The sequence below is a fragment of the Podarcis gaigeae genome, assembly GCF_964106915.1.
Source record: "Podarcis gaigeae genome assembly, chromosome: 8".
Lineage (NCBI taxonomy): Eukaryota > Metazoa > Chordata > Lepidosauria > Squamata > Lacertidae > Podarcis > Podarcis gaigeae.
This window is the reverse complement of record NC_139684.1, coordinates 10,923,898-10,941,959: the sequence shown is the minus strand read 5'-3', so window position 1 is coordinate 10,941,959 and position 18,062 is coordinate 10,923,898. Positions and strand designations below refer to the sequence as shown.

Genomic DNA, 18,062 nt, shown 5'->3' with positions numbered 1-18,062 from the left:
CAACTTTCTGTGTATCTATTAATTTAATACTCATTCGCTGCAGATAGTAATTGTTTAATCTTTACTGATTTTTGGTCTCTCTTTTATAAAAATGCCAGCTGTTAATTTGTCCACTATATAGACCCAATTATCCATCTATCCATCTATCTATCTATCTATCTATCTATCTATCTATCTATCTATCTATGAATGGAGAGCAAGGATATGTTTTCCAGAGGGGTGGTTGTGTTCCCATCTGTTCTAGCAAAAACAACAGAGACTCTTGTGGCCCCTTAAGGACCAGCAAATGTATTACGCCATAAGCTTTCATGATCTAGAGAGCAATCTCCCCTCTTTAAAAAAATAATGGATGGAGGGGAATAGACCTTCTGCAAGAAGGAATTCCTATCCCAGTGGTTCATTCATAATGAGCTTTAAAAACAACAATTAAGAACCTTTGAATTAGGATAACCAAGCTGATCAGTAAATCTAACCTAATTCTCAAGGTATTGCTCATCCCAAATTGCTGGAATTGAACACCAGGAGAGACGAATCTCTCTTGTGTTTGTCTTGTTGGTTACATATATTGTTTTTTGAATGTGGGAAAACTCTTTGTATGTTGGGAAGTCTCTAGTGGGCAACAGACAGCTCACAGCAATCTCTGTTAAAATGTGGCATTTTACGCAGCAGCCATTGTTTTGTGTTGTGCTTTTCCCAGCCTTTATGGGAAACCTCCCATGTGAACTTTTTCCACCAAATAATCCCTCCGTGTCACAAAGGGTTCTGGGGTTCATGCAGAGGAGCGCTGGCTGGGCCTCATTGCCACACATAAATTGAGAGCAGAGTTTTTAATTAATTGATGAACACAGCAGTCCTATGTATAATTACTCAGAGGCGGCATGCTTTCAGCAAGACCTAAGCAAGTGTGCTTAAGATTGCAGCCTTAAGGGATAAGCTAAAGGGAGTTTATTGAGAGTAGATGCTTAGGCTTGCGTTGTTAATCTCCATAATGTTACATATGAGAAAAACTGTCCTACAGAAAAAGAGCAAACTTTATTTGTACGGAGGTGATGTGTGTATGGATTGCAGGGCAAGTGTTTATAAGTACTTGTATTATTATAATATTTTTTTAAAAAAACAACATAAATTATATGTATATCTAAAACAACTAAAACAAGCAGATATGGAAAAGTATACAAATATATAAAAAGAATTAAGATCCAGTGTTAGTTCGGCTTGGATTAGGCAAATTGCTTATAGGCATCACCAATTTAGATCCCACGAAATTTCAGGACCCATCCTATTACTTACATGGCACTATCTATATGCACAATACTTTATGCAAGTAACCGGCATGGCAAGTCCCTGTTCCCACGGAGCATACAGTCCGAAACACAGATAAACAACAGATTTTCTTCTTACAATATTGTATAAAAAATAACTGGAAACCTATTGCAGCGCCATGGCTTTCATATATGTGTAACTGTTCATAGCCCCCGAGAAGCCACAGCAGTCTTGGCATTAGCCGTCGAAGTCTTCACAGCTCAGCTTTTGCGACGGAAGTGGCACCAAAACGAAGGAAATGCCCAATTGGAGGTTGTCGGCGGTGGTGGGACAGACCTCCTGCGCCATTTTCCTCTTAAGTTTCCGCTTCCAGGAGCTGGGATTTGAGTTTTGGGAACCAACAAATAACTCTGGTAGCGACTTGAATGGTGGAAATAGTTATTTCCACACGATGCGACATTATACCAGTGCGAGGGAGCAGGGAAGCTCTGCCATGCCTGGGATATTCTGTGACCCTTACTGATGGCGCGGGCGAGGAGCGAAGAGAGAAAGGCGACCTTCCTCCTCCCTTGAGGTCTTTCTACTCACTGAGGCTCTGGGAGGGGAAGACAACAGCGGCGCTCCAGCCTCGAGGGCGCATGCGCAATAGCCTGAGAGCCTGAGACCGCGAGCGAAGCGGGGAGGCGAGCGTTGTGCGCCTGCGCGCTTCCCGCGGAGAAGGCGTATTGGGGACAGCGGGATTCTCTCACCCCTCCCCCACCCCACCTACCTGCTCCTTTCCCGGCCCCCGAGAGCTCGCAGTGCTCGGCCCCCCCTCCTCCTCTTCGCACAATACCCGAGAGCGCATGCGCGCGCTTCCTCCTCTCTTCTCCCTCTCTCTCTCACACAAGCCCCTTTTTCTCTTCCTTACACACGCACACGCACGCGCTGGTTCGCCGCGCGCCCAGCCGCCCAATGAGGAGCGAGCCTTGAAGCGCGAGGACCCGGGTTGGTGGCGGCCGGCGGCCGAGGGCGCATGCGCGCGCGCGGAGGTTGGGGGGTGAGACAGCGAGCAAGCGAGTGAACGGAGCGAGCGGGGGACGCCGCGGGGGCTGCTGCTGCTGCTGCTGCTGCTGCTACTGCTACTGAGGAGAAATTGGGAAGAAGCGCCGCGGAGGGAGGAGGAGGAGGAGGAGCGGCGGCGGCGGCAGCGGTCCCACCACCAGCGACAGCCGCGAGGAGAAGCAGCAGCAGCAGGAGGCGGCGGGAATCGGGAGGGCCCGGTGGGATGGTGCCCCCCACCGGCGCCGCGGAGGGAGGAGGCGGCGGCGGCGGCGAAAGAGGAGCAGCGGCGGCGGCGGCAGGCACAGGCCGAGTGCGGCGGCGGCGAAGAGCGGCGGCGGCGGGAAGAAGAGGAGTCTGCAGCTGCTACTGCTTCTTCCCCCGCTCGCGGTGCTGAGGCGAGCCGAGCGGAGGGCGGCGGCGGCGGCGAGAGCAACGCCCGCCGCGGAGGAGCCCCCATCGCCTGGCAGCAGCATGGTCCGGGAGACCAGGCACCTCTGGGTGGGCAACTTGCCGGAGAACGTCCGCGAGGAGAAGATCATCGAGCACTTCAAGCGGTGAGTAGAAGGCGGGTGGGGGAGGCAAAAAGGGTTCCTCGCTTCAGTCCAACGTAAGAGGAAAAGGTGCGTGTAGGGATCTTCCCTCTTCCCCCCACATAATTTCAACCAGCGGGGGAGAGGAAGAGTGTATTTTATTTATTTGTTACATTTATATACTGCCCTTCATCCGAAGGCCACAGGGCGGTTTACATTACATTTAGTTACATCCTGCCTAGCTGAAGATAAGCGCTCCAGCTGGGTTTACCTAGGTAGGCAGGTAGGGAGAAAGAGAGGAGTGGGTGGCTTTACCACCACGAGTCAAAATATATATATATTAGATGAATTCTCTGTATAAATAGGGGAAGAGAGACGCACTGGTGGGAAAGGAAAAACCCTTAACGTTTGAAAGGCAAGAGGCTGAGTGAGGGGAAGAGTCTAGACTATGAGCTCAGCCCCTAGATAAAAGTGGAAGAAGGGAATTCCAGACTTAAGGAAGTGGGGGAGGGAATAGGAAACTGAGGCAAGACCTAAGTTATAACAAGGGCAGTTGCTTCTGAGAGCTCGTTGGGAGGTGAAGGCAGGGAACAGTGACTCCTCCAGATAATGAAGGGTTGTTGGTTTCAGGAGAGCATAAGCAAACAAGTGGGGGGGGGTGGGGTGGGAGGAAGAGTAGGATAGCTGAATCTTCCATTTCACATCATGGAGGGAGACAGGTTAGCAAAATGAGGGAAGGAGTACCACCCCCCAGGGACTTGGCAACTATGAGGAATCTTCAAGATGTCAAGAGAAGAACGAGGAGGAAGGTGACTACTCTCACCCCACAACACATAAAGTGCCACTTCCAGGATTGAGGGGAGAACCTTTTCCTCTTGGAGTTGTGTGAAAGCAGAAGAGAAGGTGGGAGGGTTGTGGGGGAGAGATCAAATACCCCTAGTTTGGGAGGGGGGTGCCTGTGGAGGCATAGATATAAATCAGGATGTGTTAGGAAGGGAAGGGCGTTTCATGGTTGTCCATGTGGAAGGGAAAACCTAAGATTGGACCTGGAATTGAGTGCCTGATGAGAGAGCCCTTTCACAGGCCAAGCCACAGAAGGCAGATGTGCCTGGGAAAACCTGTCTTGAGTTTTATAGCAGCTGCTGCTTTTGCTTGCCCCTACGGATCCGGTAGAATTGGAATACCTTGGATCCAAGAGAGAAGGAAGTTCAGGGGGGCTGGGATTAAGGATCCCCTCCTGCACTTGGAATCTTTGACACCCTAAAGGAAGGAACTTCAGAAAAGAAACTCCAGAGTCTTGAGGAAGGATACTGCCAAGTGCCATCAGCATTGTGGATTGGATTTTTCTAAGGGCATCCTGGAATGGAAACAACTTTTACCTGAAGAGGCCTGCTAATTCCTCTTTTCCATATTTTTGTGCCAGCACTACCCACTGATGGAACTGAGGGTTTTTGTTTCTTGGGCGCTTTTTTGGCTTTTCAGTGTATCATAAACACAACATGGATAAACTATTGCTGTTTTTAGGGGTGCACAAGTGTCAGTCTGAACTGTTTATTTATTGATTGATTTTGCTTGCTTGCCTCTTGAAACAATTTATGAATGAAATGTTTGGGACCTGGCAATTCAAGCACAACTTTGAGGGAGTAGAAGCTGAAATCCTGCTTGAACCCAACTTCCTTTGGTTTCCTTTGCGATGGAACAGTTTTCTGCCATGGCTAAGTCTGAAGACCAGATTGGTATTGTTACTTTTGATATTTTTCTTGCTGCCTTAGGCCCGGTCAAACAAAAATAATACTTCCTTGCCTCTTATTCATCTAGCAACAGGTCATATTTGGCTTAATAATTATTAACTTAATAGCACCAACGTGTGTGTGTGTGTGTGTGTGTGAGAGAGAGAGAGAGAGATTTGTAAGCCTTCTTAGTAGTGGATGGATCCTAGGTGATGTATGATTGCAGGAGTAAGCACCATGTTCGCAACTCGCTTCTGCTGTTACAGTGGAAGCCTGTTAATGGCATTGTAGAAGGAAACTGATAGGTAGAATTCTAGACAAGTGTTTTGGTCAGCTAAAATAGTTTCCGATTTGAGACTCTGAAAGGGCTTGTAAATTTCCTTGTAATTTTCTTGCTAATGTTTAGAGTAGGGAAATTATGGAGTGAACCTAATGAGTCACCATGGGAAAAATAGACTTGGTCGCTACCTCATGGGGAACAAGCTTGGCTGGTGAAGCAGGGGGAGAAAGGAGAGTAGAACTGTGCCCTGCTTTATTAAAGGGAAGCTCTCTAGTTACTTGGCCTTCGCTTGTTCATCAGTGTTTTACATATATTCCGAATTTGTCAGAGTTAACTCATTTTGCAACTTTTAAAGCAGATCATTTATCTCCCTCCTCCCCAGTATTGCAGTTTTGGGTGTGGGGAGGAAGACCAGTGGTGTTAAGTCCGATAAACTGGTATTCGTTCTTTCTTCAGTCATTAATTTTTCATTTGTTTTTGTGTTGGGGGTGAGGGAGGGGGAAAGGTTTTCACAGTGCTCCTCTATGCAAAATGCAACATGCATGGGAACAATGGTTCCTTTTATTTCTGCTTGGTTTCCCTATGCGTTGCTTGTTTCTTAGTGTTGGTTTCTGTGGCTGAGAGAGGAAGAGACACATCCAGGCAAACTGTGTGTTGCAGGATTTGCTGTGACCAGCAGCATGTAGCTTGACTTGTTCTTTAGCAGCGCTGCCTGTTTCTAGGGACATTTTCCTGCTTTCTTCCCTGTTCATCTTCCATAGGTTGGGAGGGAGGAAGTGTTCAGGGAAAGGATTCCCTTTCTGAAGTGGTGACTGGTGCAGTGCTTTGGCTGGTGTGAATGCCTTTCTAAAATGGCGGCCCAGTTTATGTAGGGAAGAACAGAGCTGATCTCGGGCTGCACACAGGGAGGTGGGGGAGTGCTAGGAGAGCAGCGTAAGGAGAGAATTTCTCCAGCTCCCTTGTTACAGTTGCCTGAGCTGCGGAGCTTCCTCCAAAACATGCAGAGGGAAAATATTTCGCAGAAAAGAGCAGTTGCTGCTGCAGCATTTGTAGTCACGAGGGACATCCCCTCCTTGCAAACGGTCTTCCCAGGTTTTGTAAAGGGCCAAATCGGTAAGAATAACCTTGTGCCAAGTGGCATGAAACACAGAATGGCAGACAAAGGATTAAGAAATTAATCTGAATGAATTAAATTCTAGGTATAAGAGGGGCATAATCTAGCCAGTCAGATCCTGGTAGCTGTTACATAAAACTGAAGCAGCTGCCTTATTTCCCATTAAGAAATGGTCAGTTGCCCTATTATTTATTATGCCTTACTCTGGAAATACAGATAATCAGAGCTTAAAATGATATGTTCAACTAGACCTGTCTGGTTTTTTTAAAATAATGCTTGTTGCAGGGTAGTGATAGACTAGATTTTGGAGTGGTGATTTTAAAAAAAGACATGATGGGTTTATACACCAAGATTGCCAAAGGATTTCTCCAGTGAGAATTAAATCTGACTTTTCAGTGTCGTCTTCACCCTGTTTTCACAGAGCATTTTTAATGCTGGACAAAGTTGCCATGGTGCTGTTGCTTAGTGATGGTTCAGAAAAATGGAAGGATCTGAATTAAGTGGCTCTTTCATTTTTCTGAATGTGCCATCAGTTTAAATATAGGTCTTGAAATTTAGTGTGTGTATGTGCTTGGATTTCAGAATCAGATTTATTTGGCTGTTGCATTTGGAATTGGGGGTGGGTGGGAGCTGGTAAATACTAAGGTGCACATTCCAGAATTGACATGGCCAAATATGCAAAAGTGTTTTCCATCAGCTTCTAGCTACTTGGATTACTGAATCCTTTCACTATCAGATATCTGAATTGAGTTTCGGTTGGCAGGAGGAGGCCATTGTGAGTACTGTACACTGACAATAGAGCAGCCCTTCCTTTGTATGTCCCTGGCTTGTGTGGGGGAAGGGCAGAGCCCAGTTGCACAATAACTGCCTGGCTGTCTTGTGCAGGTATTGTCAACCCTTTCAGGCCCAGGACCCACTTTTAACCCAGACATGCAACTGGGGACCCATTTATTATCCTTTTACCATAATTTGCATGATGGTAGTGCTCCTTTTATGACCCACCTTGGATCAGGCTGCAACCCACTAGTGAGTCCTGACCTGCCAGTTGAGGATCAGATCAGTGTGCTGGAAGATAGCTGTGTTGTGCATATATATTTGAAAGGCTGCTGATAATGGTTGCCTATAGAATGAGTAAGGTTTAATTACAGGAGAGGACCTCTTTTAGTTCAGAGGGAAAAGAGCCTTTTTGGATTTAGCTGGGCTGTGCAAAGTTCCCACCCATCCCCCCAGTCTGAAAATAGGACAAAGAATATGCAGAGTCTGAGCTGAGTAATTATCATCCTTTAGCTGCAGAGGCAAAAAAACTACCTGATGTATTGCCGGACATAAATGGCAGGCATAGCCAAATACTAGCCTCTGTTAGCAGCAAAAGGTAAAAAAAGGTTAGCAGCACACTAGTGTGAAATGTAGTCATTCTAGTTGGTACTGGTGATACATTCTCATTTCAGAAGAAAACACATTCAAGTTGTTCATTCCAGGGTTCTAAAAAAAATGTACTCTAAAAAAAGTACATTTAGGAATGACTCGTTAAAGAGGAAAAAAATTGTTTCCGAAGGGACTCCTAACTCTAAAACCTTATAAAGGGAATTGAGGAGAGAGGCTTGGAAGTCTCACGTAAACATCCGTTTCCATAATGCCTTTATTAGGACCAAGCAAAATGTCATAAAGTTGTAAGCTTCTGAATTCTGTAAAATGAATTTGGATACATACCATTTTTATTAGTTTGTGTAAATTTGTGTTTTTGTATATTTGGGGGCTGTTACTATAATATCCGAATAATGTTTTGCCTGTAATTTTGACAGTTCTTGTGATCCTTTTTTTTTTTTTTTGGAAAACTGCTCTGAGGTTTTGTTTGTGTCAAAGATACTATTTTATTCTTCTTATACATACAGTGCCCTTTATGTACACAGCACTTTACAGAGTTTTAGAAGGAAAAAAACAGGTCTATTGCCCCAAAGAACTTGCAGTCTAAAACATGACTCCTGGTAAGGGGGCTATGTGATAGGTATGGTGGAGGTGATATGTAATTCTGGAAATACAGATATTTTCTTTTTTTTAAGTCTCTTTAAGGTGGTGCATACAGATTATACGTCGTATTTAAAATGGCATCTGAAATTGCTAAGGTACCCCTTCCTTTCATGGTTTCTGTTCGGGGCCGAGGAGTTGATTAGTTGCAACTGAAAGTGTTTCGCTAGTGTAAATGCATCCAAATCATTTCAGTCATTGAAGTACTGAAGCAATTTCCCACTGCTGAAACAGAAGCATGGCAGCCTGCAAAGAGAAGGAGGCTAAATATAGTAACATTTTTTCCTCTGCACAAATGCCAAATGTCCACGTTTCGCCATCATTAACTTGAGGAGAAAAATAAGAACCTTTGCTCTCAACTACTTCTGTTTTAAGTACATAAGATAATGTGTGTGTTTAGTCCATTAATAAAATGGTGACTGTTAAAGATGGGCGTCACAAACATAATGAGTGCTTCTCAAGAACTTGTGCTGCTTCACGTTCACAAGATGCATGAAAAGTGACATTTGAGGTTTCCCATTTCATTTTACCCTTTTTAGGCCCTAAGTCTTATTGTGGGAGAAAAACACCAGTTTGGTATCCTTTAAGACCTGTTTTTCCTTAAGGCCTTTTCCTGTACATTCTTTATTTTTGGTGACTTCAAGTCGCATACTGCTCCCTCCTCCTTTCTACCAATGTGGTGCCCTCCATTTGCTGTTGGACCACAGCTCCCATCATCCATGACGTGCTGGCAGAGGTGGGGGCGAGGGGGCTGATGGGAGTTGGAGCCCACAACATTTGGAGGGCACCATGTTGTCTACCTTTGCACTAATGCACATAAGCAGCGCAAGCTGCGTGCCTTCTGGCATTTTCATCCCCCACAGACAGGAGTATGTACAGCTGGATGCTAGCTGTCTAGTCTCTCTGTTCACTGTTCTGCCTCTGCATGACTAATGAAAGCCTAAACACGCTTCCAAGGCTATACGGATTGAGAAGGCTGGATCTGGATCTTGTACATGGCTCCCTAAGTAAACTACCACCTTCATTTAAATTTTGCAGCTGCGTGGTGTTGCGTACCCTGTTTTGCTAGTGACTTGACAGAAGGAGGATTTGGTGCAGAGAGGGAATGAGTCATTGGGAAGGATGTAGCAGAGAAAGTAGGCTTTCCTCCTGAAGACGGACAGAGATCCCCATGAGAATAACTGCAACTGATATTGGCAAAGTTTGGTTTGCTGCCTTAATGCTATTGTGTTTTGAATTCTACCCACACCCTCATTGTTATCTTTTGGAGGAAGAGGAGCAGAGTGCTCCGGGTTCTAGGTAGCTGTGGGATCACTGCTATGCTATGGCTGACAGAACTGTCCTGCTCTCTGCCACTTCATGATGTGTAGGATTCCTCAGATCTACATGCTTGTAGAAAACAGCTTGAGGCTGCTGGTGCGTTTCCCCTGAGAAATCCTTGGATGCTTCCTTCCTGCCAGCCCACTGGACATGAAATGAGTTTTTGAACAGGAGGGGCAGCCTCACATCGTCTGATTCAGCCGTGGATTTTTGGATAGCCTTGAGCGAGCCTCATGCTCGTAAAGTGGGGGCAGCCTTGAAATTTCTTTTGGGGAGCAGTTCTTTGCATTCTGTGACAGTGTTCTATAAATAACATTTAAAAACACATAAAAGCCACAAAGCAGCCAAACCTCTAGAAGGTTTGTGTCAATGGGTGAAACTTCTCGGGCTTTCCCCCCCTTAAACTTCCCACATAGCTGCTTTGTTTCTTGTTCTAGAAGAGCCTGCTTCTAAATAGTCATGACATTCAGCAATGTGATCTGCACCCTGTTTTGCAAGTGGCTTGGCTATTTGAGAAAGGTATGCACATAACCTTCCCAAAGTCAGCCTTGAATTCTGATCCCAAAACTGATTACGCAGAAGCAAGCCCTGCTGCATTAAATGGGACTTGATTCCTAGTAATTGTGCTAGGATTTCAGCCTTTTGTATTCCACAAATTTCTAATTAACCCAAGTGAGCTCCAGGAATCTTAGCTGACTTTTGTGAAACTGGACATGTCTGATAAGGAGGTAATTAAATGAGCTGAGAGAGAAGGCAATCATTATAATCTCTAGCTGTAAACTATCTCCTTGTCTGCCAGATGTAAAACTTCTAGGAAGGCTGAAATTCTTTCAGGGGCAAGAAATATGATGCTGAGTTCATAATATCTCTGTTGTGGTTGGTTGTATGCAGTAAAGCTTTAGACAAAGGTCATTTGTGTTGCAAGATGGGCTCATGGGTTATTTGTTGCAAAGCCTTTGAACTATAGAAGTAAATGTTCTTATTCCGCAAACATTTTTGTGCTTTTGGCGTGGGAGGGGAGTGGTGGTCAGTGTGACTAAACTTGACAAACTAAGTTGACTGCTAATTACATGCATTAATGATCTGTTGGCTCCATTCTTACAAATGAATAGATAAAGAAAGGGTTGTGTGTCTGTTTACTTGAGATACTGAAGGGCAGTGGTGTAGGATAGTCATTACTAATGGCATATGTGCATGTATGTCCCACTGTGGCCTCTAGTTAAGCTAGTGTTGCATCATGTTTTGGTGCATCAAACTGTATCCTGAAACTGGAAGCATGACTAGTACTTGTAGACGGTCTTACTTAGATCCCTGTTGGATAGTGTGTATGAGAGATAATACGCCTGCCTAGCATGGAGAGGAACCCCTCAGGTTGCATACTTCCTTTTTGGGGGGGGGAATGCCAACAGTGGGCATGGCAAAGACAAAAGTAGGTAGAGATACTGAGCACAGACATGCAACATACACATTCACTCTCCCTGCTTAACAGTTAGGCTTGGAAAAAGCATTTGAGCCTTTATGGGAGCCCAATTATGTGATCTTCCTGGAGATTACAGTTGGGAGGCTTGACCTTTCTTTTAGCTGCATTCTCCATGAAGATTACCCAGTTCTCCATCCCTCCCCCCAGAAGAAACCCCCAACAACTACTCTTGGAAAAAACATTCTGTTTGAGCCACTAGACAGATTTTTTCCAAGCTTAATTGTGGTGGGGGTGAAAAGGGGACACTGGGGGCTGGATAGGGAGGCCCCAGGGGCTGCATCCATACCACTGACTTATACACACACATTCCCAGAGCACTTCTTGAAAGGTTTCTTTTAATTTATTTTTAAAACTAATATTCCACCCTTTTGTCATAAGACTCCACAGTGAGCTCCACAGTGAACTGCACACCTATGACTTGGGAGAGCTGGGTTTGAATCCCCACCCAGCCGTAAAGCTCACTGAGTGACCGTGGGCCCACTCACCATCTCTTAGCCTGACCTGCCTTAGAGGTTTGCTGTGAGAATGAAGTAGAGAGGAGGAGAACCATGAGATCACTGGAAGATAAATGTGCTGTATAAACCAACCAACCAACCAATATTTTCCCCACCCTGAATTGATGCATTGGCAAACTAATCAAAAATCTCAGTCTTGCATACTTGCACCTTCACTGTCTCCCCTCCCCCTAAAAAAAAAATGCCTGTGCTCTTTAGCTTCATGGGAGGTGTGGTGTGTGTGTGTGTTTTAATTCCAAACTGGTGCACTGATGATCCTTGAGGGTGGGTGGGTTGTATACTGCATTTGAAAATAGCTGTCATCTGCCATTCTTTCGAGGATAGACTGGAATGATGCACAGTCTGAAATTCTGTCAGCAGCTTGAAAACTGGCACTGGCCACCCAGATCTGTGGATGCCAGGAAGAGCTGCCGTGTGCTCCTTATGTGTCTGTGGTGAAAGCCAAAATGCACTGGCAGCTTAGAGCTGCAACCAGTTCAATTTAATGCCACCGAAGACTTCTTTGGAACTGAGCTTTCTTGTTTTTTCAAAGGCAGACCACCTCCAGCTAGTTATCCCTTGGTTTGAGGGAAAATGTGCAGTGTTTAATCTGGCTAGAGGGGGAGAGCTAGATGGCCTTTTTTTTTTTTTTTTGCAAGACCTCCCTTTTAGGTTAACCAAAAATGCTCTGGATGTTGAGGGCATTGAACTTAAGCATAGTTTTTGAAAGAGGGATGCACTTCCCCGGAGAACAGTTCTGAGGATGACCAAGTGTCATTTCCTTTACAGCAATGCTTTTTTGCTATATGTTCAGCATTTATCGCAGTGCGGTCAGTGTGATAAAACTAGCCGCTTGCTAAACATGCCTGTGACAACAACTGCTTAGCAACTAACTAACATGAAACAAGTGTTTGATGTTTTGATGGAGCTTATAGTGAAGAAGTAGGTACTGTTATTCTTTCCCTGGAAGACCTTCACCATGCCTAACTCCTCTGGATTTATCATCTTAATGGTGTAAATTTTATGTGATAAAGAATTTTCTTTTGTGAGCTAGGGCAGATCCACACCAAACATTTAAAACAGATCTAACATACATTTAAAGCACATGACTTCCTCAAAAAGAATTATGTAGTTTTCACCATACAGAGCTACAGTTCTTTGTACCCATAACAAACTACAGTTCCTGGTATTCCTTGGGGGAAGCCATGTGCTTTAAATGTATGGTATGGAGCTGCCCGTACTTGCCTGAAATTAACATAGATAATTACTGGGACTCCAGTAAATATAGAGGAAAGTGCTTGCAACTTCCTTACCTATTTTTATAGACATATACAAGCAGACTAGTGGGAAATGGTAACAGGCAGCATAAGATTATTGCCCTGCTCTGTGCATGCCATTAAATCAGTGTATCTGTAGGTGTTCCAGGACTGCAATACCTATAATTTATTTGGGCATTGGTTTTTTTAAAATGTGTGTGTTGCTAACCGGCTTATGTGCCCATGGGATAGTGTGTGTGTGTGTGTGGGGGGGAGATAGAGATTTTAATTGAATAGAATATATGCATTCACATCGTCAGCAGTGCTGCTGACCTCACTTGGTTGGGCTGTGTTTGCATGAACAAAGATGAGCAATATGAACACACCTATAGTGCTTAGCAAGAGCCTATAGTACCTGTACATGTCTCTACGCACCCTCCTCCAATTCCGTGATAGATTTGAGCAAAGCTGGTTTTTGTCTAAAGAAGCGTGACTTGTAAAAATGTGAATGGCAGGTTCTGGAATCTCCCCCCCCCCCCAACTGCCACGTTTAGCACACTTTCTTTTTGGTTAAATACACATTGCAGCAGTTGTGAATATGGTTTTCTCCTAATCAGTGTTGCTAATTAAGCCAATTTCTGCCTTGAGCCCTTGGAATCTGTTGCCAGCAAATAAGCAGCAGCAGTTTAGTTCTGCTTTCAGTAGCTTGGGAGAACCTAGTTTTGCAAACCACAAGCTCTCTTTCACAGCTATGCTTTAAAAAGGACTAAATTGACCAATAATGACTGTACAAAATGCATGCGTGAAATCTAGATATTGTGTTAGTCTTTGGAATGAGTACTAAGTTGTATTCAGTGATAGAACATTGACTTTTAAATTTCCGGTCACCATATCCCTGTTACCATGAAATGCCTATTTTGGGAAAACAGCCCCACATTGGCTCTTGCTCTTTCCGTTTATATTTTGTTAAGCTGTCCTATTTTTTTCTGGTGGCCTTTGCAGACTTCTGTCTCCCCAGATTTTATGTCCTCAGTGTCGTAATCTTTTGTAATCAGTTTTACTAATTATAGTTAACAAACAAAAATGCTAACACGCACATCATTAACTTAGGTTGCTATGGAGTGTGATGATGGATTATTGCAGACAGCTTCCTCAGGTCTCCCCATTTCCCCAGTTCAGCTGAGGCTTGTCTCATGGTGACACATAGCCTAAGGATGACAATGAAGAAATCTACTTAATTAAGCCTGGAAAAATACCACCTGCCCCAGGATCCATTGTGGAGGAAGATCCTTTGTGGTAGCCTGGTCTAAGGTGAATGTGCTGATCATGTTTAAGTCCAGAAAAACTGGCTTAGCATGGCCTTGTGGTTGGGTAATTGACAAGGGGCCCTGAGTCCCAGTTTTGCTGTCCTGTCTTGTGTAGCCTTCAGGTTCCTTAAAGGAACAGATCAACTGAAAGGTCTTAACTTGTTCCAGAGAACTAAGAAAAGGGTTTCATGCCCCCAGAGGATTCTACTTGCAGAAAGAGCTTCATAGAAGCCACTGAAAAGCAAACCATACAATGAGACCAGCTTGTCTGACATGCTGCGAGTTACTTATTGATTAACATGAATTATGCAAGGTGGGGAAGGTTGCTAAAAAAGAGCAACAAGAGGAGCTTTGTTTTCATGGGGATCTTTAGAGCCAGCATGCAGCAAATTCCCCCTCTCCCCCCTTGCTCTGTTTTTTATCTGTTTACTTCTTGGAAAGGCTGAGGTAAGTAGAGAGAGATGGAGGAAGCGTTTTCACAAGGGCTCTTTTCAGCATGGTGAAGGTCATGATGGCTCCTGCCCTTTTTGTGTCTCTTTCCCAACGAAGGTTACCCTCACAAAAGCTTTTCTCTGCTGTTTCTCCTTCCTTGTTGTGGCTCTTGCAAATGCCACCGTGAAAAATGCTCTCCCTTTCCTCCATTGCCTGTCCTCCGGCAGCCCTTCAGAAAGCCTCTCTTCTCCTTGCCGTGCATTGTTCTGCTGCAGTAAATGATCCCGTGATGCAACATTGCAGATCTTTTCCCTCCCCTCCCTTCTGGATCAGATAGCATGAAGCAATGCAGCTCCCCTCCCCGCGGGAACTGCCACCACAGGAGCAGTTTGGAGAGTAGCCAATGGGTGGGGCTGGGCCGGATCACTAGGCAGATTAATCTTCACGGTGGGTGACTAAAAGGTATGTGCAATTAAAAAGGCGCAGGCGATGCTAGGGCAGAGAGCGTTGAAAGCCTTCCTGCTCGCACAGCTGCTTTGTCTTGAGGGTTGTGTGTATGTTGGTGAGGATGTGTAACTTTTACTCTCTCCTCCTTGAAAAGCAGCTGCCACACGCATCCCAGCGGCTTGTTGCATGAGAAGACATGCTGTGCCAAATAGTTACACAGCCCTGAGATTTAGGTGTGGGTGAACAAGTATTGTGCAATCTGTGTTAGGGCTGAAAAAATTAGGGCAATCTCTGTGGTAGTAATCTGGCAATAGTGTCTCCAGCTGTGCCTGGTTTTTAAAACTGTAGATGGAGAAATTGGACTGCATAGGTTTCCTTCCTCCCACACATATTGTAAATTTGGCCTGTGCCTCTGATTATAGGAAAGTGCCTTAAACCAGCGCAGACCATTTCTCCATCTAGCCTAGTATTAGGCTCTCCAACTGGCTGTGGCCCTTTGGGCTCTTGGATTCAGAGGCCTTTCCCGTCATCTGCTCCTGAAATCTCCAGGCATTGAGCCTGGGACTTGCTACATGCAAAGCATGTGTTCTGCTATGGAGCTGTGGTCCTTCCCCCTCCCTTTGATTGGCTGTGCTGATTTCGAATGAGCTTCTTGTAGCTAGCAGTGATTTCAAGGCTGGGAGTCCTACATCACCCCATCAGTTGTTTTTGAAAACACTTAGAGTCATCTGAACAGAACGTGCTCTACTACCCCCTGCACTGTACGAGGTTTCTACACCCCATGAGTCTTAGACCAGCTAGCGTTGGAGAAAGTGAAGCAAGTAATAACCATCAAATTCTGTGGCAGGCTTCTGCTTCTACTGAAGAGCATTACTGGCCCCCTTGTTCCCTGTGGCAGAGATGTAGGGCCTTTCCTGGCAATACTCAGCAGGTTTCCCTTCCTGTGGAACTTCTTTGGTGGTGCCAATTCTCACACAAGGATGAATCTGTGGATTTCGCTGGTGTCTATGAGCCTGGAGAAAGAATTGTGCTGCTGACATATTGTCAGTGGTCCCTGTGTCTTTCCTTTTGTTAAAGCAATCTGATCTTGTTTTTGCCATGTGGCTAGCCCATGTAACTGTGTTTCTGGGTTTTTGACTCTTGTTCTTTCACTGCTTGGGCCTAAAACTTCTAATTCAGACTCTTGAAAATGGAGTCAGGTGTGTCAAAATTGGTTCTTTTCCTCAGCTATAATTAAAGGGTAATTAAAGATACATGAAGGTTGTCTGACAACCTTGGTAGTTCTTGCACTTTCTCTAGTGAGATAGCACTGTTTTGTCATCTTTCTCCAGGTTAGTTTATTTTCTGTTTTAAAAAGGAGCATTTATAGAACATCTGCGGAACTGTAATGCTTACAGAATAACTTGTTTTGTTCAAAGGAGCTGGGAGTTCAGTTACAGGGTCTTTACAGGTGGATTTATTAAAACTGGATTATTTCAGAACTTCCATCTTGTCTATCCAGTTTGGGAACATTAAAAATATTTCCAGGGGCTGTATCAAATTAGTCATACTCAAAGCAGACATGTCTGTTGATTTCAATAGGACTATCTTGTGTATTGGCTTCAAACCCATATTTGTATATTAGTGGTCAAACAGATTCCCTGCTCACTGGGGTTGCAAAAAACACAGAAACTCCCTTGATTGACTGGTGTGTGCAAACTGTGGTGCTGATATCCAGGGATATGAAATGTTTTATCTGGTTTTTCCTAGGAATTCCCAAATATTCTTCCAAACCTGGCTGAAGTTGCGATTTACAGCATTGTTTAGATAGTAAGCCCATGGGCAGGACTTGGTTATTAGTTCTATTTTTTAAAATTGTATAGCAGTGCCTTGCAAATATATAAATATTATTACTAAACTGTGAGCAAGTTGGAAATACACACATTCAATAAATCCTTTGATCTGGTTACTTTTAAGACTGATTGAACTGAAGCATATTGGAGCTGTGGCAAACCTTTATGTAAAATACTTTTTCTTTCAGTATAAAGCATAATTTTATAAAAATATATTTAGGGGTATTCAAAACTGAATATTGTATCACAGCTTTGTTTGTTTGTTTACTTACTTACTTACTTACTTACTTACTTATAAAGAGTGATGGGAAGGATAGGAGCAGCTGAGTAAAAAAGCAGTTTGTTTGAAACTTTGTTTCTAACAGACTAAAGCCATGATGTGAAGCACAGTTACTGCAATGAAAGTTTAACAGGAATAAATTCAAAATAAATATGCAAGTCAAACTTTTATTGTGTGAGCCAATGGTTGCGACATCATCCCTAACATTGACAGACACTAAATACACAATAAAATCATAAGCAAATCTAACAGAAACCTTTGTTTACAAGGACAGATAAAATAGAGGGGAGTCACATATGGATTGCAGAATAAATATGCTTAGCATCACAGCCTCAGTGCTGGAAATTTCAGCCAACTAAAATGTGGTTCGACAACATGTTCTGTCTGTGTGAGCCTTTAATACATATTATTTTTCTTTCTTTCTCCCCTAGATATGGACGTGTTGAAAGTGTCAAAATTCTCCCCAAAAGGGGGTCAGAAGGTGGCGTGGCAGCCTTTGTGGATTTTGTGGACATCAAGAGTGCCCAGAAGGCACACAACTCTGTCAACAAAATGGGAGATAGAGACCTTCGGACGGATTATAATGAACCGGGAACCATTCCTAGCGCTGCTCGGGGATTGGATGATACAGTTTCCATAGCATCTCGTAGTAGAGAGGTTTCTGGGTTCAGAGGAGGTGGTGGTGGGCCCACGTATGGCCCACCACCATCGCTTCATGCACGGGAAGGACGCTATGAGCGGAGACTTGATGGGTAAGTTCCAAGGTTTCACTAGGCAGGTATTTTGTATTTGATGTGGTGAGAAACACAAACTCCTGTATAGGGCCCCCAGATGGATTTAAAATTTGGGGATTTATCTGCGTTTCCTATTTTGGGTTTGGAAACGGAAGTGATTCCCGCCCCAGTGGCTGGTATCTTGTGGATCTGTAGAGGATATTTCCTGCAGCTGGTTGGATACTTGGTCCTAAGACGGAAGACTTCCGATGGTCATCCTCGATTATGGAGCTATTCTTCTAGAACAATCTCATTCTTGGATAACGTTAAGGCTTTACTCGGATGTATCCTTATTATCAAATGGAGCTATTTCGTTACTGCAAGCCTCAAAACCCAGTATGGAGTATCTTCAGAATGTAGAACCTACAGAGTCTTGGAGAAGCTTCATGGCTAGTTTTTTCAGGGTTTTTCCGGTGTGCATAGTTTATGTATAGAATTGGATTGATTCCTAAAAT

General features: G+C 44.3%; 1 protein-coding gene across 4 annotated transcripts in view; it reads left to right on the top strand.

The window, feature by feature from the left end:
- The first annotated feature begins 2,308 nt into the window (after nt 1–2,308).
- SPEN (spen family transcriptional repressor) overlaps nt 2,309–18,062 on the top strand; it is a 66,789-nt gene continuing 51,035 nt past the window's right edge. For 3 of the 4 annotated variants that reach the window (XM_083750040.1, XM_083750038.1, XM_083750037.1), the window contains exons 1-2: nt 2,309–2,861; nt 17,266–17,586. In XM_083750040.1, coding sequence (XP_083606166.1) covers nt 2,779–2,861; nt 17,266–17,586 — 404 coding nt within the window. In that variant the 5' untranslated portion in view covers nt 2,309–2,778. Of the gene's footprint in view, nt 2,862–4,400; nt 4,574–17,265; nt 17,587–18,062 lie in introns of those variants that run through there. The other variant, XM_083750039.1, reaches the window with a different exon arrangement.